Source organism: Papaver somniferum, chromosome 1 (genome assembly GCF_003573695.1).
Source record: "Papaver somniferum cultivar HN1 chromosome 1, ASM357369v1, whole genome shotgun sequence".
NCBI lineage: Eukaryota > Viridiplantae > Streptophyta > Magnoliopsida > Ranunculales > Papaveraceae > Papaver > Papaver somniferum.
The window spans coordinates 39,684,965-39,710,210 of NC_039358.1; the positions used below are offsets into that span (position 1 = coordinate 39,684,965).

Below are 25,246 nucleotides of genomic sequence, written 5' to 3' on the forward strand. Positions count from 1 at the left end.
TATAGAGGGCAAACACAAAGCCCGAAATAAAACAAAAACAAAGAAAATCTGCAATAGAAGCAACTGCAGAATATATTCAATAATTGTTTACATTCAAGGTCTTCTTTTCGACTGATAACGAATTGACATTATTTGATTCAAACACTGCAAACAATAGAGTAACTAGTACATCTATGCCAATAAAAATCGAAGCCTAGCTAGTTCATCGTCAGAAAAATAAACTGGAAAACAATGTTGTTTTGATTGTCAGAAAAGAGAATCAAGGAAACTAACTAGCTAATTCTCCTGCAATAGTAATATATCATTTATAGGAGCTGAGCTTTTCTCATAAACAACCGTTTGATTCCAACAACCCGAAGGTGTATACACTACTCCATCAAACTTATGGATGTGTTGTTCATGAACGTCATCACCATCTTCTATTTCAAACACCGTTGTCTCTTCAAAATAGGAAACCAGTCCCATCCAAGCTGACCACAATATAATCCTCCCACCTCTTACGCTCACCAATGTAACATGATACCCAGGTAAAGTATGAGCTGGAAGATCTTTAAGATCAACCTTATATTCAACCCAAAATCGAGGTTCCTCATCGCTGGGGAATTCATCCTCATCCAGTTTTGATATACAAAGCTGCTTATCCACTCCGTTGTGACACACCATGCACAATTTTCCTCATATCTCACCCAGACTGAAGTGCATATTTTTCTCCCGTAGTCTCTCTTTACTAACAGTCGAGTGATAACGGATCACTTCGAATCTCCTTCTTTCGACAATGAAACATAGAACATTCATTACAGGGGTGGTGATCCAATAAATTGATTCTCCTATTGTTGTAGGAGAGTAGGCTTTCCCATTGAATCTAGGCACAGTTGGGTCATCATTTTTAGCGCTGCTCCATGAATTGGTGCCAAGAGTAAATATATTGCACCAGGTTAAGTTCTCAGTTAAATGCAATAAAACTAGCTTGAAGTGGTTTTCTGTTGCATCGAATCCAAACCCAATTCCATCGTTCCTCTGATTAAGCATTGCAAGAGTTCTGAACTCACCTGTTGTTGGGTTGCATATATAGCTGGATTTATCTCCATATAGGTAGATCAAAGATTTGCATGACAACATTTTAAACTCTTCTGCAGTACCTTCTAAGGGTGTTGATACTCTTAAATCAGTTTTCCATCCTCTAAGATCTTTGGAATTCCACCCCTCTTCAACGGATGTTATACTCAGTGTCTTTTCAGGGTAATAATAAGACAGAGAGAACAGCTAAAGCATAGGGCACTCTGCTAACAAGAAGCAAGAAAGTAGCATATATGAGAATTATGTAGACTAGTAATTTCAACACAAAGATCAAATCTTTTGAGGAAACAACAAACAACCCTAGGCTAGAATCATAATTATGATCAAAGGAACTCTACTAATTCATAGCTAAGAAATTCACAAAAAAAAAAAAAGTTTGAGAGAGAACAGCAAAGGGCTAATAACAAGAATCAGGAAAGTAGTACATATGAGAATTATGCACACTAATTTCAACACAAAGATCAAATCTTTAAGCACATAAAGAAAGAAAAACGTTACCCTAGAATGTACCATAAGACCAGAGTAGGAAATACACAACGAAATTACTAAAATTTTAAGTACCTTTGAGGTCGTCCTATGAAGCTTGTACATTCTCTACTTGTAAGAGGCTTTACCACCTTATCTTCAGATGGATCCCAATCCAAATCACATATCGTCTTCACCATTGTTTTTGAACAGGGAATGCGCAGAATATGAAACTTTTGATTTCTTGAAAAAACAATGCTCGAATTACTACTATGATGAAACTTCAAAAAGAGGATTGAAGTAAAGAGGGGTTTACTTTAGACGTTTGATTTCTTGAGAAGTAGCGAAGATGAATAACCAAAGAAAGCAGGATCATAGAATGAAGAAGCTGTATGAATTTCAATTTATAAAGAGGGAGGGAGGGAGGGAGGGAGGGAGGGGGTTTTAGGAAGAGACATACATACAACTGTCCTGTTTTGAGAGCTAACCGTTGCAGTCTTTGTTCGGATATCCGCAGATCCGACAGTACTGAGGCCCATCCAGCTTTTTGACCGGATAAACCCGTATGGACTTCTTAGGCGGTTTGCGATATGGATAGAGGAGTTTAGGGACTTTATTGTCAATTTCCTCTCTCTTCATCTTCATTCTTCAGCTTCAAGAGGAAGAAGTTAAAAAAAAGTTACTTTGCCTACTTAGTATTTACTATTTAAAGACTAAAGAGAGATGAAATTTCATTTGGCTGAAACTTGAGATTTTCAAATGTATTTAGTCCAAAATGAAGTTGTAGTATATAAAGCAGGTTAGGGAGAAGGAAAATGGTACCCTACGCTATGTGGGACTAAACATAATACTAACGAAATACTTTTTGTGTGCTTCCTTTAGTGATTTTGAAATGATTTTTCCTTCGTGGTTTAATTGTTTCGATCGGCTTTTATTTAATGAGATTGAAGAGTGGAAAGACTAGATTACAATGTGATCAAACTTGCATCAGAATCGATTCATTTTCTTTTGCATTTTTTCTTATGTAACCAAAAAGTTTTTTTTTTCTTTTTCAGTGTACTTTGTTTTGCATCTATATCTAAATCTTATGAGGCGTTTGCTGCGATGTCCGACTATGCGTGACCGAGGGTATGTTGTGTAAGTGGTGCTGAAGCTTGTGGTTCATGGGGGCCATCGATCTAGTGGCGGAACTAGAATGAAAAGGCTTGACAAATGTCAAATGATTGCAAATTCGTGTGGCATTCAACACCAGTTCACCATTTTGGTTTAGTTTGGGTCCCATCTTAAAAAGATAACGGCTGCGATTTTTTTTCTTTTTCTCTCTTTCTGTTATGAGCACTCTGGGAGCATTCCAACTCCAAAAAAGAAACTAGTTTTTAAGAAGAAGGAAAATTTTAACCGGTCATTAACCGACAATCTCTCCCAATGGTTAATCCCGTAAGAGGGAAGTTAGGGACCCTATTACATGGCCCCTATCCCAATGTTTAGAGCCCTACTAAAAAGCCGTAGGATTTTCAATCGGGACACATTGCCAGATTCAAGCGCGGTAAATGCATAATTTCTGAATTTTAATTACTTTTAAACTTTATTAATTCAGATTTTATTATATGTATACATAAAAATGATTCACGGACCGTCAGAGAAAAAACCGATCCAAAAATTTTCACAAAAGTCGGACCCCCTGCTATCCTTCGAGGGGTCCACCAGGACCAAACAAAGAAATTGAGAGTGTGCATTTTTTTTGGCGGTTCACCAAGAATCACCCAATTATACATATACTCTTATCGAAGTACTAAGACTAAGAAAAGAAAATCATCTAGTTACTAGGAAACCAAGGCAGAACTAGGAAAGGATATGGAAATCATCTAGCACTAAGACTAAGTCCTATGAGCTAGATTAAAGTGCTAGATTGGCCAAAAAGTGTTGCAAATTAAAAAATAAGTGTTGGAAAAAAGTTAACAGTGATAGTTGATAGTTCTCTCTCCTACCAGGTGCTCGCAGTCAAACTATCAGCGAGATTGAAACGCTGAACCGTTCGACGCTCAAAAAGTGGTCTAAACGCTGAACCGTTCAGCGCTGGGAGAAAATTTTCTGATCTAACGACTGAGGTTTAAAGCGCCGAACCGTTCGGCGTTATATGGTGGTCCCGCTGCTAATCTAGCTGCTAGATTAGCCATCCCATAGGACTTAGGAGGTTGCCCATGCTGAAGTGGATGGCTAATCTAGCAGCTAGATATCAAGCCCATAGGACTAATCCTAAGACTTGTTTAGCAAACGGAACAATGGAAACCGAAAACTCGTGCAAGTAGAATTTACATGGGTTTAAGATGCAGTAATGTAAAAATCATGTGGCTTGTCCAGTGACTCAATTGAGATTTCTTCATCTGTCAGTTTCCAGATACCGAGAAATTGTCTATTTGGGCTAAGCGCTTAATTGAGACGATATAACCATTGGTTTGTCCTGGAAAATAGAAGATCCAGATTCTAAATTATGTCATCTTCCATTCATGGCCTTGGATCATTGCCCAGTTCTCTTAATTACTGAAGCTGAGTGCTACAAACCTAGCAATTCTTGGAAATTTTATAGATGCTGGCTTAGAGATTCTTCATGTACTTTGCTTATTAACCAATCATGGAATTCTTCAACAATTTCCCAAAATTCAGCTGAGAAACTGATTATCACCATGAAAGAATTAGCTAGATAGAACAGGGAAGAGCTTGGTCACATTGGTAGTCACATAAAATATTTTAAAAAAAAGTTATCATATCTTCAATCTCTTCCTTATAGTGATGATACTAGCAATCAATCCAACTTACTGTTGATAATCTAAGTCATTGGGAGAAAATAAAAGTTGAATTCTAGCAACAAAAATCAGGAGATAATTAGATTAGAGATGCAGATAACAATACATCTTATTTTCACTCCATGGCTAATAGGAAAATAGCTAGAAACAATATCACTGCGATCTTAGAGATTTAACAGGTAAATGGTACCATAAAAGAAAGGAATTAGCTAATTTTCTTACAAGTCATTTCACTTCAATAGCTTCAACCACTTCTCAGCAGCTTCACAACTCCTTTTTCCATCTCATTCAACAGTCATTACTCAGGAAGACAATGAAATGTTAATGATGATACCAACCAAAGAAGAAATACATAATACGCTTAAAAGCATATCTAGCTAGAGTGCTCCGGGACTAGATGGCTTCCCCGCAGGCTTTTACCAGTCCCAATAGGATATTATTGGTGATGAAATAACCTTCATGGACCAAAACTTCTTTAAAACAAAGAAAATACCAGCTGATATTAATCAAACTATAACCTATGTGATTCCAAAATCATAATATCATGTTATTCCAAATGATTACAAGATAATCGTCTTATGTAATTGTTCCTACAAAATCATTTCAAAACTTCTTGCTCTAAGAATGAAACCATTGTTGGAAAAGATAATCTCTCCCTTTCAAGTTGCTTATATCCATAGAAGATTCATTAATGACAATATTATAATGGCTCATGAGCTAATTCACTCCATGAAAAATCAAAAAAGAAAACATGATTAGTTGCTCTTAAACTAGATATGTCAAAGGCCTTTGATAGGGTTGAATGGGCTTTTGTCGATAAAATGCTTATTCATCTGAGATTCTACGAAGAATGGAGAATTATCATTCAACAATATATTTCTATGACATCGGTTTCTATCAGGCTCAATTGAAGTATTTGCAACTCTAATATTTTATCCAGAGGGTTATGTCAGGGAGACCCTTGTCTCCCTACCTCTTCATCACGTCTATGGAGTACCTCTTAAGATCCTTGGAATATGCAGATATCAACAAATAGATTCATGGAGTTCGACTTACTCATAACTCAACCCTAATTAATCATCTTCTTTTCGCTGATGATTGTTTATTGTTTTTTATGAATATCAATATTCTGCAGAGCACGTGTCACGGTTCTAGTGGTCGGATGTAGGATAACCGTGTATCCCTCACTACACATAAGAATCCAAGGAGAAGAAAATACCTTCGCAAATCTACTTAATACCATCTCAAGGAAGAATACCTCGACGGCTATGATGCAAATGTAGAACCTAGCCTAGAGAGAGGCATCTGACGAAGGTATAGAGGTAGATTACATATCCAATCAGTATTTAATGCGCAAATCTCTTATCTACACGCTTAACCAAATCACATGGAGAGAGATGAGATGGCAGAGTCTGACTGGCGAATGCTAGCGGTGAACGAAGGTACAATCTGTATTAGGTTGGGTAGTTCCCGAAGCAACGCGGGTCAGCTGAGGTGTCCGAGTTCGACTGGAGAAAGCGTGTCGTGAACGAAGGTACCATTTGTACAGAAGGTATATCAGGAGAAGATGGACCCAAATACAACAAAGATATATCTGTAGGAGAAGGGTCAATAAATACCAAGGTTCACCAACAAACAAGGGCATTCAATACCCATGAGAAGAAGATCTAGTCTTAAGCTTAATGTTTAGAACTTAAGTATTTACTTCAACTTGAGTTTTCTCTATTACTTTTGGAAGCATTTAAGATCTTTGTAACCATAATTACTTGATACAAACAATCACTCATTACCCCGTAGACGTAGACAAAAGTTGAATCACGTATTCTCATGTGTCTCATGATAACTTAGTAGCATTTACATTATATTTGTGTTCTTCGTTATTATTGCGATCTTGAGTACCTTTTATTACTTATCGTTATAAGTTCAACAGAGATATGAATACTTTTTTTTTGCTCGATAATGACAAAATTGTATTGAAAGAAACAAAAATACAACCCAGATCTTCATTTACTGATAGAGATCAAAAAATTGGAACTAAACTTGAGTTCTACCCAAAAACACGAAATACAAGGAAATTAATGAGGATCAAAAAATTTATGACTCCAGTGAACAATCCCATCATTAATTGAAACACCCTGCATAGAAGGATGAATGGAAGCCCAGTGAATAGTCTGAATTTTTATCTCGGTGATGATAACATCGCTTGTTTTTTTTAATCCCTTCAAAGGTACGAGCATTACGCTCCTTCCATAAACTCCAAGTGATGCTAGCAGGTAATCTATCCCAAAGTTCCTTTGCTTGAGAAGAGAGATGACAGCTCTTCCAATTTTTTAAAACCTCCAACACAGTCGGCTGTATAGACCTAGTAAAATTAGCGCTGGTAAGAAAGTAATGCCAAACCTCAACTTCAAAAGGACAAGTGAGAAGCAAATGATTCGCATCTTCCGCAAAAAGATCACAAAGCTTGCATATATTTTGTTGTGGGTTGCCTGAACTAGTAGTCAGGGCACTACCCCTCTTCTGCAAATTATCTAAAGTAGGGAGACGACCTAGAGCGGCCTGCCATAAAAAGAACCCAACCTTATGAGGCCATTTAGTAGACCAAATTTTCTTTTTTGGAAAGGAAATCGCATATGTATCACCAACTGCAAGCTCATAAGCAGAGGCCACAGCAAATAGCCCTGACTTATGATTCTTCCAAAACATAACATCCTCTTCTAATTCGTGTATAGAAGAATTCTGAAGAACTAGTAACAGAGAAGAAAGTTCTTCAATTCGATATCATAGAGTCTTCTGTGTGATAAACCCCCGAATCCCAAGAAAATGAAGAAAGAGAAGTAGAACAACATTGCTTTACAGAGGCTCCTTTCAGGATAGACAATTGGTAGAGATTAGGATATAAATAAGAGAGAATACCTTCGTTGAGCCACTGATCTTCCCAAAAGCGCACTGTTTCACCATTTCCAACCTTAAATTGCACATTATTAAAGAAATTATTGGAGACAGAGTATATATGTCGCCACACACTACAACCATAAACCCCCTTTGGTGGTTTAGTTTTCCAACCCAAATTAGTAATTTCAGATTTTTCACTAATGATTTTAAACCACAACGAACTTTTCTCCCTTCCTAGCCTCCACCACCATTTCATGAGCATCGCTCTATTAAAGTGAGAAAGACTTCTTATACCCAAGCCTCCCCTATTCAGAGGTTTACAAACTATAGACCATTTGACCCGCTTGTGTTTCTTTTCCCCGTTACAATCGTCCTACAGAAAACTCCTAATCACTTTTTCAATTTTCTTAATAACAGACTTGGGATCCATAAAGAGGGAAAAATAGTAAACATGTAGACGAAGTGAAACACTTTTAATTAAAGTGAGATTACCTGCTTTTGAGAGAAACCTTTTCTTCCAATTAGCCAACCTATTCTTACATGATTCAATGATCTTATACCAATTTGCTGCTAACCTTGAATTAGCACCAAGAGGCATCCCAAGATAGATGGCAGGCAAAGATTCAGAAGTGCACCCAAAAACTTCAGCTAACTCATTAATATTTAAAACTTCACCAAAACCGAAGACCCTGCACTTAGAAAAATTTGTAGGAAGACCAGAAGCATATTGAAAAACAAGAAGATGTAGATGAGGAAAAACGATTTGCTGGTTTTTAAGGAATTGAGGAGACGACCGTACGGAGGAGAATCCTCGAACCGAGCAAAATGTTAAACCTCACACAGATGCACCGCTGCAAAGGGGGTGCTTTAGATTCGTGAGATCAATCTGTAGTACTCTGGCCTAAATCAAGACAATGACCGTTCCAGAGTAAATTCAGTCACAAGAGAGGATGGGTTGATCTGTAGGAGGGAAGCTGAGAAAAGTGTGGAATCAATGGTAATCAAAGATTGTGGTGTGTGAATTCCGAATACGATAAGCTCTGAGTGATTGAAATTGCTCAATTGATGAGTTGATGATCTCATGTTGTCGATGAGACGTGAGATTGATAAAACATGTTGATGTTGATCCTTAAATCATGATTCAGAGACTTATTTATATTGCTGGAATTTTAGACACCATGATCCCATGAAGTGTGACAGTTGATGGAATCAAGGAGTGGGGAAATGGAGATCGTGTTTGAAATCAGTTTCTCAACGTGTGGAGACTTGGTCGATTTACCACCCACTACCTCGTGAATTCCTTCAACTGATTGCACGACTTCCTCACATTCCATCGTGTGTTCGAACACACGTGAGATCAAAACCCTAAGTGATATCCCCCCAAGTGACACGATTGACGTCTCGTGTTTTGTTAGTCAATTGATGACTTCGTGGTTTGATGGGACGATGAGTCCATGTAGTTGCTGAGTTGAACATGATGTTCTGAAACTCATGAATTGAACATCTCATGAGACAGAGGTATAGTTCTCACGATGAAGTGAGCAAGTATTGCTCATTCGATGGATCATTGAACCAATATTCCTTGGTTTGAGAAAATATTTATCATCTGAGCAAGTGTTGCTCATGTGATGAATTGTTGAATATTTGATCGTCTGAGCATGTGTTGCTCATCTGATGGCTTATTGGCAGCGTACCAAAAATATTAATTAGAACACTGGTGTAGAACTGAGCATAATTAATAAAATTGATGACCATGAGGAAGTCGTAAAATTATTAAGGTTGGAATCTGGAATGATGATCCTTGGATTCAGAAACCCTAATTTGATCAATTGATGATCAATTCATGGTTCGTCAGAAGTTTAACCATGGGACGAAGGAGGGAGCGACTACATGGGTCCGTGGATCAACCATGTAGTGTCCATATGCTCACGTGGGAAAATACGAAGAACTCCTTGTAGAGTTGACGATTTGTTGGTGAAAGAATGATTAAATGTTGGTTTAATCATTTATTCGAAAATGCTCGTCTGAGCCTTAGGTGAGAAAACCTAATTAATTATGACGAGGCGAGGGACCGACCATGGAGTCATGAAACCGTCCCTGGGTTGTCACGTGACCGCCTGACGATCACTTCATGAAAATCCAAAGTGTTTGGAAGAGTTTTTGACCTAATACGAGCAATTGTGCAAATTAGGTCAAAACTGTGAAAATTGATGAGACCGGCTTCCGTGAGCCAAAGAGCCAATCTTGGTCCGTCAAGATAGCGTGCTCGTGTCCCCAAGGCGTCCGCGTCTCAGTCCCGAGAATTTTGATATTTTCTGGCGTGCAACTGAGCATCCATTCGAGAAAATATGCCAAAATTAGGGTTTCGAAGAAACTGAGGAAAACACCATGAGATGTTGAAAAATAATTATAAAATAAGGAATAAGGAGGCGTGGGACCGCCTTGGTCAAGGCATGGTCGGACGGTCGTGACCACGGTCCCGTGGGGCCTTTTCCTTAATTTTATAATATTTTGATGATTTTATGAAAAATTCATGAATTTTGAGAAATTTGATGAATTTAGGGAGTTTCCATGAATTGAAGGAGTTTTCATGAGTTCATGGAAGCAAAATATTAAAATAATAAAAATATGGGCGTGTGGGACCATGGAGGCATGGCCGGCCGGGTATGGACCGGTCCCACGAGTTTTTCATAATTTTTTAATATTTTTAGGTATTTTTGATGATTTGAGGGAATTTTTCCTAATTTGAGAGAAATACCATAAAATCAAGGAATTTGATGAATTCAAGGAAAAATAGGATAAATAATAATAAAATAATAAAGCAAAGGGCGTGTGGGACCGGCTAGGGCATGGCCGGCCGGCTAGTGGCCTGGTCCCACAAGTTTTTCATAATTTTATTTTATTTATTATTATATGATGATTTGTGCAAAAATACCATGAAATCAAGGAGTTTTTCATGAAATTAGAGAAATAATAATAATAATAATAATAATAATAATAATAATAATTAAATAATAAGGAACCATGGGGTGTGGGGCCGGTTGGGACCAAGGCATGGACGGTTGGCCAATGATCACGCCCCACACTCCTTTCCTTAATTTTATATTATTTTTTATGGATTTATGGAAGTACCATGAAACCGAGGAATTTCCTCGAGACGAAGGAGATTTGATAAAATGAGAGAATTTTCATCAAATCATGGAAAATAATAAAAATGCATTAAAAATATAAAACTGGCGTGGGATTAACCACGACACGGTCGGTCGGTCATGTGTCCGTGCTCCCAGCATCCTGGTCAATATTTTTAATTATTTATTATTTTATTCTCTATTTTGTATAGGTTCATCGTTTCGTTGTATTTTTGAAATACTCGTTCGTGCGGTGACTGTTAGTGTATCGTCGTTGAATACACCTTCACCATTTGAATCGGGGCTTACTTAGAGGTAGCTCAGACGCCCGGTTGTTGATTATTTATTACTAATTGTGGAATTCGGTGGAGAATAATTCACAAAACTGAGCAATAAGATGTTTATTATTAATTCGTAAGATCAGCTGAGGATTCGACTACGAATTCAGAATAATAAAGTGAGCATTACCATTCCATGGGATCGTAGATTCGACCATAGAATCGGAGTAATTAAGATTTATCCATTACCATTTATGAGACCAGTTGTGGGTTCGATCATGAAATCGGAGTAATGAGATAATATAGTTATTACTATTCTATGAGATCAAGCTGTGGATTCGATCATAGAATCAGAACAATTGTTTATTGCCATTCCGTGGGACCAGTCGTGGATTCGACCATGGAATAGGAGCAATTGTTATTGCCATTCCATGGGACCTGTCGTGGATTCGACCATGGAATAGGAGCAATAACAAATTATTCTGGGAATTCAGTAGTGAATGTCACGGCAGAATTAATCTTAATTAGGAATAATTAACTTAATGGCTATATACTAGCAGAGCAAGCTGTCTAGGAGCATTAACTATCCCGATATGAGCTTGTCGGTAAGTCATATCCTTTATATAGTCAGGGTAAACTCGTTGTTTGTTCTTGAAGACGTTATCGCTCTATACTAGCAGAGCAAGCTGTCTAGGAGCCGTCCATCTCGTGATACTATATAGAAATAATCACTGAAACTGTTCAGTATTCATGAGATATGCCGTTTTCCAGTCGTGAGACTACATATCTACATGTACTCTGAGAGAAAGTACTCTCCGTTGAGAATTCGATGAGAGACCCATGTCTCTGATTGCTAGATCAGAGCTTCGTATAATTATGAGTTTACAATTTTATCTCTTGTCGAAAATCCACCATCTACATTAAGTCCCCTGCTTACTGAGGAAAGTTGTGTTCCTCAGTCAGCATTAAATGGTGATTTTCCGGCCATAAATAATAATACCAGTAATTGAACTTAGTCGTAAGTTGAGACGTTACCGGATTTAGATAGCATGAGCAAACCACGACTTGATGAAGGCTTCAATGTCATGATTGGAGTATCGTTTGATGAGCATAAAGTGGTAGCACCGCTGATTTGGTGATGGAACCTTGGTCGTTTAGGATTCGCAGGCCGGGCCTAAGAAAGGAATCCGTTTTAGCACGGACGCTCGTTCGTTCGTTAGTTTAAGAAACAACAAAATAGACCTGAGTCTAATGATAAAAATTTTGTCTATGAACTTTCACGAAAAACAAAATTTTATTTTTTAAATATGTGAGATTTCACAAAGTGGAATAAACTCTCGTTTCAAAGGTGGATGCTCGTACGAGAGAAAAGTTTCTTTTTTTAAATAGACGTGCGTGTTAGTAATAAAATTTTGTTTATGAGCTTTCATGAAATTTTTTTATCTCGAGCTTTCAGAAATCTTTGAGAATATACTCTCGCTTCAGAGACAAATGCTCGTGCGAGGGAGCAAAAATATATAGATATATTTTCCAAATTTACGTGAGTTTCACGTTAAATATTTATATAGTTTGTAAAATCATGTTTTGATTTTGAACAACTGTTGAATGTAGACATTATACATGGTAAAATAATGTCTATATGTGAGTTTTCATAATCGTAGAATGGACGTCTGTCCAGATTTTGAGAAACCAGTGAATGTTCACATTGTAACATTTACGTGGGTTGTTCACGGTTTTATGAAAATCATGTCAGAATTTTGCTCGTCTTAGCAGGTTTGAAGGAACGAGCCAGATTTGAAGTATTAACTCATGTACTGTTAGTGGAATCGTAAACATGTAAGAGTTGAAAGTTACCATTTTTGCAGACGCTGATGTGAGCATCTTTATTCCATGATTCGTTGTTTTGCTGAATCCTGTGCTTTGTATAAATGATGCGTTGAATGTTATGCATCTGTCACAACCACTTTGCAAGAATGACTGACTCCCATGATGATACTTTCAAAGACGATGTTTCCAGGGATGACATCTCCGCGGGTGTAACTTCAAGAAATGGTACTTCTGGGACCTCTGAGTGATGGTGAGAGATCCTTCATACTGAGTTGTACTCCTGGTTATTTCATCAACTATACCACAGGATGATCATGTAGTGAAGTTTTAGATCAATGTAGACTCCTCGGAAATGCAAGAAAGTCTTCGGAAGTAAGGACTACAGGATGTTAGCAAATGACGTGCAGTCCCCAGCCGGTTCTTTGGTGAGTTGTTAGCGCTCCTTGTGTCATGACTTTTTCCTTCCCGTGCAATTAGGATCACGAGACCAAGGTTTTGTTATTTATTTTCAGACCTTTTCTCCATCGATTGACGGTCTTCAACTTGTTCCCAGGCGAACAATTCAGGAATCCAGTACTGATGAAGAAGTCGATGTAAATATCTCTTTCGTGCAGGTGATCGCGGCATCTCCTTGAATGAAATAATAATAATTTTTGTTGATGAATCCAGGAAGAAATCATTGTAGATAAGAATCATGTTGATGATTCGCACTCTTCTTTGGGAGATGGGAATATGGAGAATTCCCGAAATCCCGAACCGAATGGAGATAACGGTGTTGTCAACGGAGATTCTGGCATCGTCGAGCCTTCAAATGATTTAGAGACTCCCTTAGTAAGTATATCTCCTGTAATTTCTTCAAAGAAGTATGATATCGTTGATTCGTGAATAAACGAATGAAAATCCATGTGTATTTATGGATAACTTTGTCGAAATACGTCACCGGAAAATTTCAGACTTCAGATTTTACTAGAAACGCTGTAGAATCTTCGTCCGAAGTCGGATTTTCGAGGTTTGAATATGTATCTTCAAGCCCAGGAAATTTCCAAGCTTTAGAAAAGAAGCTCTTTGAAGTTTGAGCATGTTTAGGGCCTGAAAAAGGCGAAATAGTGAATTTCCAGGAGACCTTCAGAAGTTTTTCAGATGGCATGTTGCTCCATGTTTTAGCCACATATCTTTGCTCGTTCATCGGATTGTCATAAAATTTTGAGACGTTGTAGAGGACATCCATACAAAGAGAATGGTATATAACCCATCTTGAGATTCCTCGTAGATTGCTCCCAGTTCGTCTTTTAGTACATGGAAGAGTACAGTTTCTTCAGACGAGGTTGCCGTAAAACGTATTTTCATGACTTTCATGCTATTTGCTCGTGCTTTGAGTGTATAATGACTAATATTGATAATGTTGGATTGCTTGTATGATGTATTTTATGATCTCATTTGGATTCAAGCTTAAATGACTCTAACCTCATGTAATCTTCGTATTAGGTGCCAAATACCGAAGTTGAGGATATTGAAACTAATGAGGATAACTCAAACTGCCCTGGAGTTATTGATGAAGAGACAACCATCTCTGAACTTCAAGGCCATGAGAAGGTTGTCATTGAAGTCTTGGAAACTCAGATTGTTGCTGCTTCAGTGATAGAAGAAACCGAAACACCAATAAAGAATACTGAAGAAACTGTTGCCCTGGAGGCTGCTCCAGTAATTGAGAACCGTATAGTGGTGCATGAATATCCAAGTGCAGGAGTTGATTTTGATACTCCGTTCGATGCTTTACTCCCGTATCATGAACTAGTTGGCGGATTCAGCGTTCCCATTGGATATGCAAGCTTGTACGAGAAACCGTGGAAGATGTATGGGCACATCGTCGTTACCAAGGATCCGGAGCATAGTTATTTCTTGACAAGGCAAGTAGAAGCCATATTGCGTGTTATAAATGATATCCGCATCACAACTGGAAATACCGTCACCCGGGATGTACTCTTTGATTGGGAGTACAACTTGAAGAAAGCTGAAGAACTTGGCTTCAATTTGAAGTGGCTTCGTCAAAAGATTGATGCTATAAGGAAAGCGGTGGAAGGTGACACTTATTTCACCACCAGTGATTCCGTGTTGAAGAAGATGGATGAAGAAAGAAGAAGTCTTATTTTGCTGACTTTCTTTAGTTTTCTTTCCATGATATCTTGAACCTTGGACTTCTGAGAGATGTGAGGTTTTATTCTTGTCTTGATTTCTTGATCGGTTTTGGATTGTGAAATCGATCGTCTTGACAAGTGGACTGTCAATCCCCAGTATTTTGTTAAGTCTCTCCCTTTCGTTTTCCCTTTTTCTGGTGAGACCTAGATAGAGGACCCGGGTAGAAAAATTGATGTAAAGGCCTAGGTGGTCGAAGTTGGAGGTACCTTGATGAAGGAATTAGCGAAGAGACCTGGTGGACACCGATCGACTGTGGAAGTCATGAATCCCGTCTAAGAATTGTTGCTTGCATGTTGTACGCTCTAGAAGCTGTAGGGACCTCATACAAGGTCGGAATTCGATGCTTGACCCCAACTTTCGAAGCTAAGAGGCTGAGTTATCACATGAGAAAAGATTCACTCAATTTGGAGTTTTAGAGGTCATCCAACGAAGCGTGCGAATTTGCAATTTGTAATCCCGTACAAATTTTTCAGATTCCGTAGACCTGACGGCTTTCTGCTCGTATGTCCGATTGATGCGCCCTTTTGGTATGTTGTAGAAGAAACATAGAAGAACATCTTTAGTTGAGGAAGTATTGTCCCATTCCTTACCCATTGGTACGTTTATGTAAACCCATGGCCCGGAGCATGTCGTATCTCATTTGTAGAGGCGATGAGAACATCTTGGAGGAGACTTTGGATTATGCCCACCAATCGTGCCAGCTTTGGGAAGACTTTCATGTGAGCATATTATCAGGTCTACACATCTTGATATGAATCATTAGTTCTTGGAGAAGTCTGCTTCATGTGTAACACTTAAGAGAATGATTAGTTGGTGAAGCCCTGAGGATGTTTCTCCTGAGACCGTTGTTGGTGCTGAGACCATGAATGATTACGCTCCAGAGATCCTTGTCGATGCTGAGATCATGGATGGTGTTCCTTTAGAGATCATTTGATGCTGATGCCATGGTTGGAATTGCTTCAAAGACCGAAAAAGGCTAGAACCATGATTATAGATGTAATCTTTGCTCCTCCATCCAGTGAGCCTTTTACATTCACGAACTAGTTGATGAGTTGAGCTTCCGTAAGATGAAGGTGTACTGAGAGTTCAAACTGAATGCTCTTGAAAGCATAACTTTACCATGAACTGGCTTTGTCAGTGATTCGACATTGTTGCGGTAGATGGCATCAAGAGTTTTCATACTGGATGTGATTGATGAAGAGAGAAAGTTCCTCAATCATGCAGGGTCTTGTGATGTAGCGAAAACCCGTTGATGAAGTTTCACGAAATCACCTCAGGTTTCCCAGTGTATATTGAAGGAGTTTAGTGTCATCCTGTATGAATGATGTTGCATATGCTTCAGAATCTTATCATGGGATAATGAAGACTTATCGTTAGTTACACTTTGGATGTGTTGGTGTTGAATCAATGTGTCATCGTCGAGATATTTGTGCTGAAGTTGTACTCTTTGATTGGGAGTACAATTTGATGGCTTCTTAGATGCTTGAGCGTTGAAGCGTATATTCCTTAAGCATCGAATGTTTGATCATCTCGGCCCTGGAGTTCTTCATTGATTCATCATCCCTTTCGTTGCGGTAGTGGGATTCGACACTTGTGCAAACATCAGAGCTTTCTGATTTTGTGGAACACATGGACTTGCAGGAGAAACACCCAAAGTGTTATTTGCCATGTTTGGACATCATCTCGGTAATGAATGTTTTAGTGCTGTGATTCGGAGAGCGTCAGATTCAACCACTTGGTAAAAACTAATGTGGTGAAGCTACCATTCATAACGTCTTGCAAAGTTGCTAGCATAATTGAGTCCCCATGCTAGGATAGCATGTGAGGAAATAAATGACATAGACGTGGGACGAGACTTGCCTGAGTGCGGAACCTCTTGATGGATGTATCTGCATCTTTGCAGGTTTTCTTCAACCTCGTAAAAGTTGAAATTCCTTCAAGTACTGATGAGGGAATGTCCGTCAATCTTCTGGATCAGAACTTTCTTCGTTGGAGAGACGTGTAACCAAAGGCGCTTTGTAAGTACCCATATTTTCAGCGTGGATCCACGCTCGTCTGAAGGACATGTCATATCCTGGATCTTCCTGATTATGTGAAACTTGGTTTCTGTCCAGTGTTGAACTTATGTTCACTTTGAGAGTAATGTAGCCATAAATATTCCAACCGCTCCTTCAAGGTCTCTGATTGAGATGGGAGCATGAGTAGCTTCTTGTCGACTGATGACTGCGTCTCTGAGGTTTTCAGTGGAATGGTGTTGATGGCGGTGCCGGCATCGATAAACGTTCTTCCAAATTTGTTTCTTCGACTGTGGAAAGCATTCCCCAGTCGTACATATCTTGGTTTGTGGTTGGAGGCTCAGGAAGTATTTCCGTAATAGACTTCTTAACACGATGTGGTTCAGTGCTGAGAACATGTCTCTCTTTCGTGCCTTCGACAGATAGAGCAATTCACGTTCGACCAAGGATTGAATTGCCTCTTTGATAGGTTGTTAAGAGAGTGTAAAGGTAATGATTGGGAGAGGATTCTTGTGTACTCCTCCAGTGCCCAGTTGAAGCTATTGTGGATCAACCTTCTCTTTGGTGACATGCTTCAAAATATTGCAGTTACTTGTCGACTGATTGATAAATCTATGAAGGTGACAATACCTTGGATTCTTCATGTTGGCTCTCTATGATGAGCAACAGTTTGATTGCACCGTCTTGAACCCAGACTTCCAGTAACTCGATCACTCCTTCATGAGAAGTTTGAGTCTGTCCGATCATTTTCCCGTTTGTTGATGCCAGGTCGAGGTTTGTGCAAGATTGGTTATCCTTCCGTGATGTAGGAAGAGGTGTTGGATGTCGCATGTTTGAGCAGAAGCTTTCTTTTTTCTTCCTTGAGCAACAACGTTCATGGAAGGTTGGACATCGTACTTTTTTTTGATCAGGCGTCGACTGCTCCGAGGTTCCTCGACCTTGTAGACTTTGCTCAGTAAAGCAGGTGTAGTAGTCTCTGATCGTTTTGGATGCTTCATGAAGTTCTGAGAAAGTGTGGAACCGGAGGTTTTCCAGCAAGGATCTGTAGACCGGGATCAGGTGATACTTCCCGGTGCGATGTTGTTGTACCAGGTGTATGCTCTGCCTGTCAGAAACTTTGAAAATTCCTTCAGACGGACGACATGGTTGTGCTCGTGTTTGCCCAATAGAAATATGTTCCCGAGCATTGCATGTTCCGTCATACAAAGTGAAGGTTGGAGAGATATAACCTTTTGGAAGATGAATCTTTGCGTAGCAGCAGGGTACGGATGATGGTGACGATGGACATGTGGGGTTTTATCTTTTCCACGGTTCTCCAGAAGGCGTTCCAAATCTTCCCGAGTGATGAAGTTTGATGACTCCTTCGCCGATGGATCGTCTTCAGCTTTGCGGACTTCATCATCATCTACTGTACGAATCAGAATTACCTCAAGATCAGCGTCTGAGGATTTTTCCTTCTCTTTTCCTTTTCCTTGGGTCTTCCTTGTATCAGTGAGAGCTTTCTGTTGATTAAATAGCTCCTTATGTGCTGTAGCCATATCAGTTTGATTCTTTGCAAGAGTATCTTGCATTTTGATGAGATCAACAATGGTAGGTGGTGGATTTCCTCTGACGTCCTCAGGGTGTCGGCCGAACAAAGGATGACCCTCCGCGTTGACGTGAGGAGGAGTAACGTCACCACCGTCAGTGTTAGAGGCAGGAATCGTTTCCGGGATATCCTCATTGTCGTTTTTGTTGCTAGTGCTAGCGTCGTTTGTATTAGGATCTGCGATCGTACGTGACCTAAGATCAACCATCTTGTGAAAATGAGATTGCAACCGAGAGATTAATCTCCCACTGTGGTCGCCAATCTGTAGATGAGGAAAAACGATTTGCTGGTTTTTAAGGAATTGACGAGACGACCGTACGGAGGAGACTCCTCGAACCGAGCGAAATGTTAAACCTCACACAGATGCACCGCTGCAAAGGGGGTGCTTTAGATTCGAGAGATCAATCTGTAGTACTCTGGCCTAAATCAAGACAATGACCGTTCCAGAGTAAATTCGGTCACAAGAGAGGATGGGTTGATCTATAGGAGGGAAGCTGAGAAATGTGTGGAATCAATGGTAATCAAAGATTGTGGGTGTGTGAATTCCGAATACGATAAGCTCTGAGTGATTGAAATTGCTCAATTGAGAGTAGTTGCTCAATTGATGAGTTGATGATCTCATGTTGTCGATGAGACGTGAGATTGATGAAAAATGTTGATGCTGATCCTTCAATCATGATTCTGAGACTTATTTATATTGCTGGAATTTTAGACACCATGATCCCATGAAGTGTGACAGTTGATGGAATCAAGAAGTGGGGAAATGGAGATTGTGTTTGAAATCAGTTGCTCAACGTGTGGAGACTTGGTCGATTTTCCACCCACTACCTCGTGAATTCCTTCAACTGATTGCACGACTTGCTCACATTCCATCCTGTGTTTGAACACACGTGCCGTAGACCGCCAGACCAAAATCCTAAGTGATATCCCCTCAAGTGACACGATTGACGTCTCATGGTTTTTTAGTCAATTGATGACTTCGTGGTTTGATGGGACGATGAGTCCATGTAGTTGCTGAGTTGAACATGATGTTCTGAAACTCATGAATTGAACATGTCATGAGACAGAGGTATAGTTCTTACGATGAAGTGAGCAAGTATTGCTCATTCGATGGATCGTTGAATATTGATTGTTGAACCAATATTCTTTGGTTTGAGAAAATATTTATCATCTGAGCAAGTTTTGCTCATGTGATGCATTGTTGAATATTTGATCGTCCGAGCATGTGTTGCTCATCTGATGGCTTATTGGCAGCGTACCAAAAATATTAATTAGAACACTGGTGTAGAACCGAGCATAATTAATAAAATCAATGACCATGAGGCCGTCGTAAAATTATTAAGGTTGGAATCTGGAATGATGATCCTTGGATTCAGAAACCCTAATTTGAACAATTGATCATCAATTCATGGTTCGTCAGAAGTTTAACCATGGGATGAAGGAGGGAGCGACTACATGGGACCGTGGATCACCATGTAGTGTCCATATGCTCACGTGAGAAAATACGAAGAACTCCTTGTAGTGTTGACGATTTGTTGGTGAAAGAATGATTAAATGCTGGTTTAATCATTTATTCGAAAATGCTCGTCTGAGCCTTAGGTGAGAAAACCTAATTAATTATGACGAGTCGAGGGACCGACCATGGAGTCATGAAACCGGCCCTGGGTTGTCACGTGACCGCCTTACGATCACTTCATGAAAATCGAAAGTATTTGGAAGAGTTTTGGACCTAATACGAGCAATTGTGCAAATTAGGTCAAAACTGTGAAAATTGATGGGACCGGTTTCCGTGAGCCAAAGAGCCAATCTTGGTCGGTCAAGATAGCGTGCTTGTGTCCCCAAGGCGTCCGCGTCTCAGTCCCGAGAATTTTGATATTTTCTGGCGTGCAACTGAGCATCCATTCGAGAAAATATGCCAAAATTAGGGTTTCGAAGAAACTGAGGAAAACACCATGAGATGTTGAAAAATAATTATAAAATAAGGAATTGGGAGGCGTGGGATCGCCGTGGTCAAGGCATGGTCGGCCGGTCGTGACCACGGTCCCGTGGTGCCTTTTCCTTAATTTTATAATATATTCATGATTTTATGAAAAATTCATGAATTTTGAGAAATTTGATGAATTTAGGGAGTTTCCATGAATTGAAGGAGTTTTCACGAGTTCATGGAAGCAAAATATTAAAATAATAAAAACATGGGCGTGTGGGACCATGGAGGCATGGCCGGCCGGCTATGGACCGGTCCAACGAGTTTTTCATAATTTTTTAATATTTTTAGGTATTTTTGATGATTTGAGGGAATTTTTCCTAATTTGAGAGAAATACCATAAAATCAAGGAATTTTTTTGATGAATTCAAGGAAAAATAGGATAAATAATAATAAAATAATAAAGCAAAGGGCGTGTGGGACCGGCTAGGGCATGGCCGGCCGGCTAGTGGCCAGGTCCCACAAGTTTTTCATAATTTTATTTTATTTATTATTATATGATGATTTGTGCAAAAATACCATGAAATCAAGGAGTTTTTCATGAAATTAGAGAAATAATAATAATAATAATATAAAATAATAAGGAACCATGGGGTGTGGGGCCGGCTGGGACCAAGGCATGGTCGGTTGGCCAATGGTCACGCCCCACACTCCTTTCCTTAATTTTATATTATTTTTTATGGATTTATGGAAGTACCATGAAACCGAGGAATTTCCTCGAGACGAAGGAGATTTGATAAAATGAGAGAGTCTTCATCAGATCATGGAAAATAATAAAAATGCATTAAAAATATAAAACTGGCGTGGGATTGACCACGACACGGTCGGTCGGTCGTGTGTCCGTGCTCCCAGCACCCTGGTCAATATTTTTAATTATTTATTATTTTCTTCTCTATTTTGTATAGGTTCATCGTTTCGTTGTATTTTTGAAATACTCGTTCGTGCGGTGACTGTTAGTGTGTCGTCGTTGAATACACCTTCACCATTTGAATCGGGGCTTACTTAGAGGTAGCTCAGACGCCCGGTTGTTGATTATTTATTACTAATTGTGGAATTCGGTGGAGAATAATTCACAAAACTGAGCAATAAGATGTTTATTATTCATTCGTAAGATCAACTGAGGATTCGACTACGAATTCAGAATAATAAAGTGAGCATTACCATTCCATGGGATCGTACATTCGACCATAGAATCAGAGTAATTAAGATTTATCCATTACCATTTATGAGACCAGTTGTGGGTTCGATTATGAAATCGGAGTAATGAGATAATATAGTTATTGCTATTCTATGAGATCAAGTTGTGGATTCGATCATAGAATCAGAACAATTGTTTATTTCCATTCTGTGGGACCAGTCGTGGATTCGACCATGGAATTGGAGCAATTGTTATTGCCATTCCATGGGACCTGTCGTGGATTCGACCATGGAATAGGAGCAATAACAGATTATTCTGGGAATTCAGTAGTGAATGTCACGACAGAATTAATCTTAATTAGGAATAATTAACTTTGTGGATCTATACTAGCAGAGCAAGCTGTCTAGGAGCATTAATTATCCCGATATGAGCTTGTCGGTAAGTCATATCCTTTATATAGTCAGGGTAAACTCGTTGTTTGTTTTTGAAGACGTTATCACTCTATACTAGCAGAGCAAGCTGTCTAGGAGCCGTCCATCTCGTGATACTATATAGAAATAATCACCGAAAGTGTTCAGTATTCATGAGATATGCCGTTGTCCAGTCGTGAGACTACATATCTACATGTACTCTGAGAGAAAGTACTCTCCGTTGAGAATTCGATGAGAGACTCGTGTCTCAATACTCACGTCTGATTGCTGGATCAGAGCTTCGTATAATTATGAGTTTACAATTTTATCCCTTGTCGAAAATCCATCATCTACAGAAGAATATGTTTTAAAAACTAAAGTATCATCCACAAATTGTAGATGAGTAATTTTCGTGCCATTATTAGCAACGAAAAAAACCCCCAAAAGACCCAAGGAAGATGCTTTCTCAAACATGATGTTGAGCACTTTAGAAAAAAGTAAGAACACAAAGGGAGAGGGGGGGTCTCCTTGCCTGAGACCCCTTTGACTTGAAAATTTACCATGGGAAGAACCATTAACAAGGATAGAAAAAGGAACATTTTCTATGCAACCCTTAATCCAGGTCCTCCACCGATCTCCAAAACCCATTCGAAGCAACACTTCATCAACAAAAGACCATTTCACATGATCAAACCCTTTTCAAGATCAACTTTGCAAATTATTTTAGGCTTCTTTTCTTTGATTCTAGAATCTAGACATTCATTAGCAATAAGAATGCTACCAGTGATTTTCCTACCCTTAATGAAAGCACTTTGGTGATTAGAGATGAGCTTTGGTAACATAATCTTCAATCTCTCCGCTAGAGCCTTGGAGATAGCCTTGTAAATGCTACCTGTAAGACTGATAGGACGAAGGTCTTTGATTTCCTCCACATTAGACTTCTTAGGAATTAGATAAATAGTATATTTCAGTCTCCAATTTATAGCTCCCCATCTCTTAAAATCCCTAACCACCTTCATTATGTCATTCTTCATAAATTCCCAACAGCTTACTATAACGGAGACTTGAAAGCCATCAGGACCTGAAGCTTTATCCTGTCCTAGATTCTTAAGAGCTAGCAAAATTTCAGCATCATCCAAGTTTCTCTCTAGCCACTAGCATCAGAAAAACAAATGGTGTTAAAATTCATACCTTCTAGCGAAACCCGCGAGTCATCATCAGAAGAAAAAACTCTTTGGAAGTGATCAACTATCCCATCCTTTATTTCCATTTTATCTTCTACCCAGGCCCCATTTATCTTTAGTTTGGCAAAAGGGTTTCTTCTTCTTCTTCTGATTCTTGCTATTTGATGAAAGAAGCGTGTGTTTCTTTCTCCCTCTAAAAACCATCTCAATCTAGATTGCTGAAGATAATGAAGTTCCTGCATATAAACCAAGGTATCATAATCTTTCCTTAACTTGTTTAGAGAAATCAGTTGATCCGGCTTGTTGGTCTAACAACTGAATTTCGCTGAGCTGCGACTCACATTTACGATCAATATTTCCGAAAACATTCTTATTCCAGTCTTTGATTTTATACTTCAACGCCTGAAATTTTTTAGCGAGAACAAACCCAGCTGACCCCTCAAAAGAAAAAGACTGCCACCATTCTTTCAAAATATCAATAAAAGTCGGCTCCAACATCCACATTGCCTCACATCTAAAAGGAGGAGGGGCCCAGTCTATTAGTTCTCCGGATAAAAGCACTGGCTTGTGATCAGATAGTGGTTTTGCCAAGGATTTTTGAACAAGAGAAGGATAATGATCTTCCCATTTAGAATTAAAGAGAAACCTGTCCAGAAGACTTGAAAAAGAAGGATTAGCAGTACTTTTCCAAGTGAATTTAGCACCCATGAGAGGAATATCCATTAAGTTATTAGAATTACAAAAAGAGTCAAAGTCTCACATGCCTCTAGTGGTCGTTGAGCAATTCTTGCGCTCAGTCATTCTCCTGTCTTCATTAAAATCACCTCCCACACACCAAGGGAGACCCCAATCTCTACTAACAGCAGTTAGTTCCTCCCAAAGGTGTCTCCTATAAACTACATTACAAGGAGCATAAACACCAGAAAGAACCCATTCAAAATTATCTATATTATTTTTGAAATGGACAGAAACAGAGTAAACACCAATGCGATGATTAACCATAGAAACTACATTAGGATTCCATAACATCAGTATACCCCCAGACCTACCAATTGAATATAGAGCTATCCAATCTACTGGTCTATTCCCCCAAATTCGAGCAACAATTGAATCATTACAAGATTCTAACAAAGTTTCTTGAAAAACTATAATCGTTTAATTTTATCCATTTTTCACCCTCCCTCTTCGCTTAACATCACGAAGACTCTTAATGTTCCAGGTTACGATGTTTAACATTTAAAAAAAATTTTAACCCAAAGCAGAGACTTACCTAATTGGCGCCTCAGCCGCCCTACACTCGAACTTGAACGCATTAGGGGTTTTTAATAGCAGAACGAATAAGCATCTTAATAAAATGGGTTTCATCAGTAGGAAACCCCACATTCATCATTTTTCCCACTTCCATAAGCGCCTAACTGGTACCTGGATTTGAAGCATTTAATAACTACCTCTTCCTTCGCTGGATCAAAAAAAAAACATCCATGAAAAAACTAGCAGAGGGAGACGTAATAATAGGATTAGTTTTTAGGAAAAAAACCCGAATGTCTTGCCTTAGCCCACGAGAATACAACTTTGTTAACTGAGCCATTAATACGCCTCCAATAGATTGGTCATTGGTACATAGGAGAATTTAAATGTTTCCGCTCGAGCTGACGTGTATCTTCATTAATACTCTCATCTACCACAGCATTAATGCCCTTATCTACCACATCATCTTCATTAAACGCACTGTCATACGGAAGCCGCTGTCTTTGCAGCTTTGTTCTGAAAATTTTCAGACCTCGTGGATTGCTCACCCGAGGAATCAACACCCTTCTCATGTACTATTCGACCAACAGAGATGGACTCCTCATCTGAGCCATCCATCCCCTCATCTGACCCAGCGTAAGAGACCGATTCATCCAAGTCCTCACCAGGATCCGAGTCAAAGAAAATATGAGTATTCTCTTTTAGAACATCTCTAACATGAAGAATTGATCTGAAATAAGCAGATTCAAGAGAACCAGCGCCTTTGAAATCACAGCATCAAAAGGTTGCGACTTGTAATTGATAGAAACTAAGAAGGAAGATGAAGGAACTGGTCCTTTTACTTGGAGCTTAATTGATGATAAACACCAACTATTTAAGGTAGATTCAGAAACCTTGAATAGTTGTATCATTCCATAGATTAAATGGTACCCCTGAAATTAATACCCAAGTGGGAGAGGAGGATGGAAAATCCTTTACAGAAAGAGCATTTATATCAGGAGACCAAGCA

At 39.1% G+C, this 25,246-nt stretch overlaps 1 protein-coding gene across 2 annotated transcripts; it reads right to left on the minus strand.

The window, feature by feature from the left end:
- Positions 1–22,140: 22,140 nt before the first annotated feature.
- On the minus strand, positions 22,141–24,444 carry LOC113283822. Of its 2 annotated transcripts, XM_026533214.1 has the most exons (3): positions 24,260–24,444; positions 23,750–23,885; positions 22,141–23,647 (listed from the first exon to the last, which is right to left on the minus strand). In XM_026533214.1, exons 1-3 carry the CDS (start codon positions 24,300–24,302, stop codon positions 23,245–23,247), a joined length of 582 nt encoding a protein of 193 aa, XP_026388999.1. In that variant the 5' UTR covers positions 24,303–24,444; the 3' UTR covers positions 22,141–23,244. The 2 variants fall into 2 exon arrangements, with proteins under 2 accessions (XP_026388999.1, XP_026388992.1); XM_026533207.1 differs by lacking the exon at positions 24,260–24,444 and having other exon boundaries at positions 23,750–24,230.
- Between the last annotated feature and the right edge of the window lie 802 nt (positions 24,445–25,246).

What these genes read in the sequence shown, in the direction of transcription:
- LOC113283822 (XM_026533207.1), bottom strand. Translation starts at nt 24,018, where the DNA reads ATGTTATGGAATCCTAATGTAGTTTCTATGGTTAATCATCGCATTGGT. An exon ending in TCAACGACCACTAGAGGCAT is followed by an intron (nt 23,648 to 23,749) that starts GTGAGACTTTGA and finishes TTCTTTTTCAAG; the next exon opens with TCTTCTGGACAGGTTTCTCT.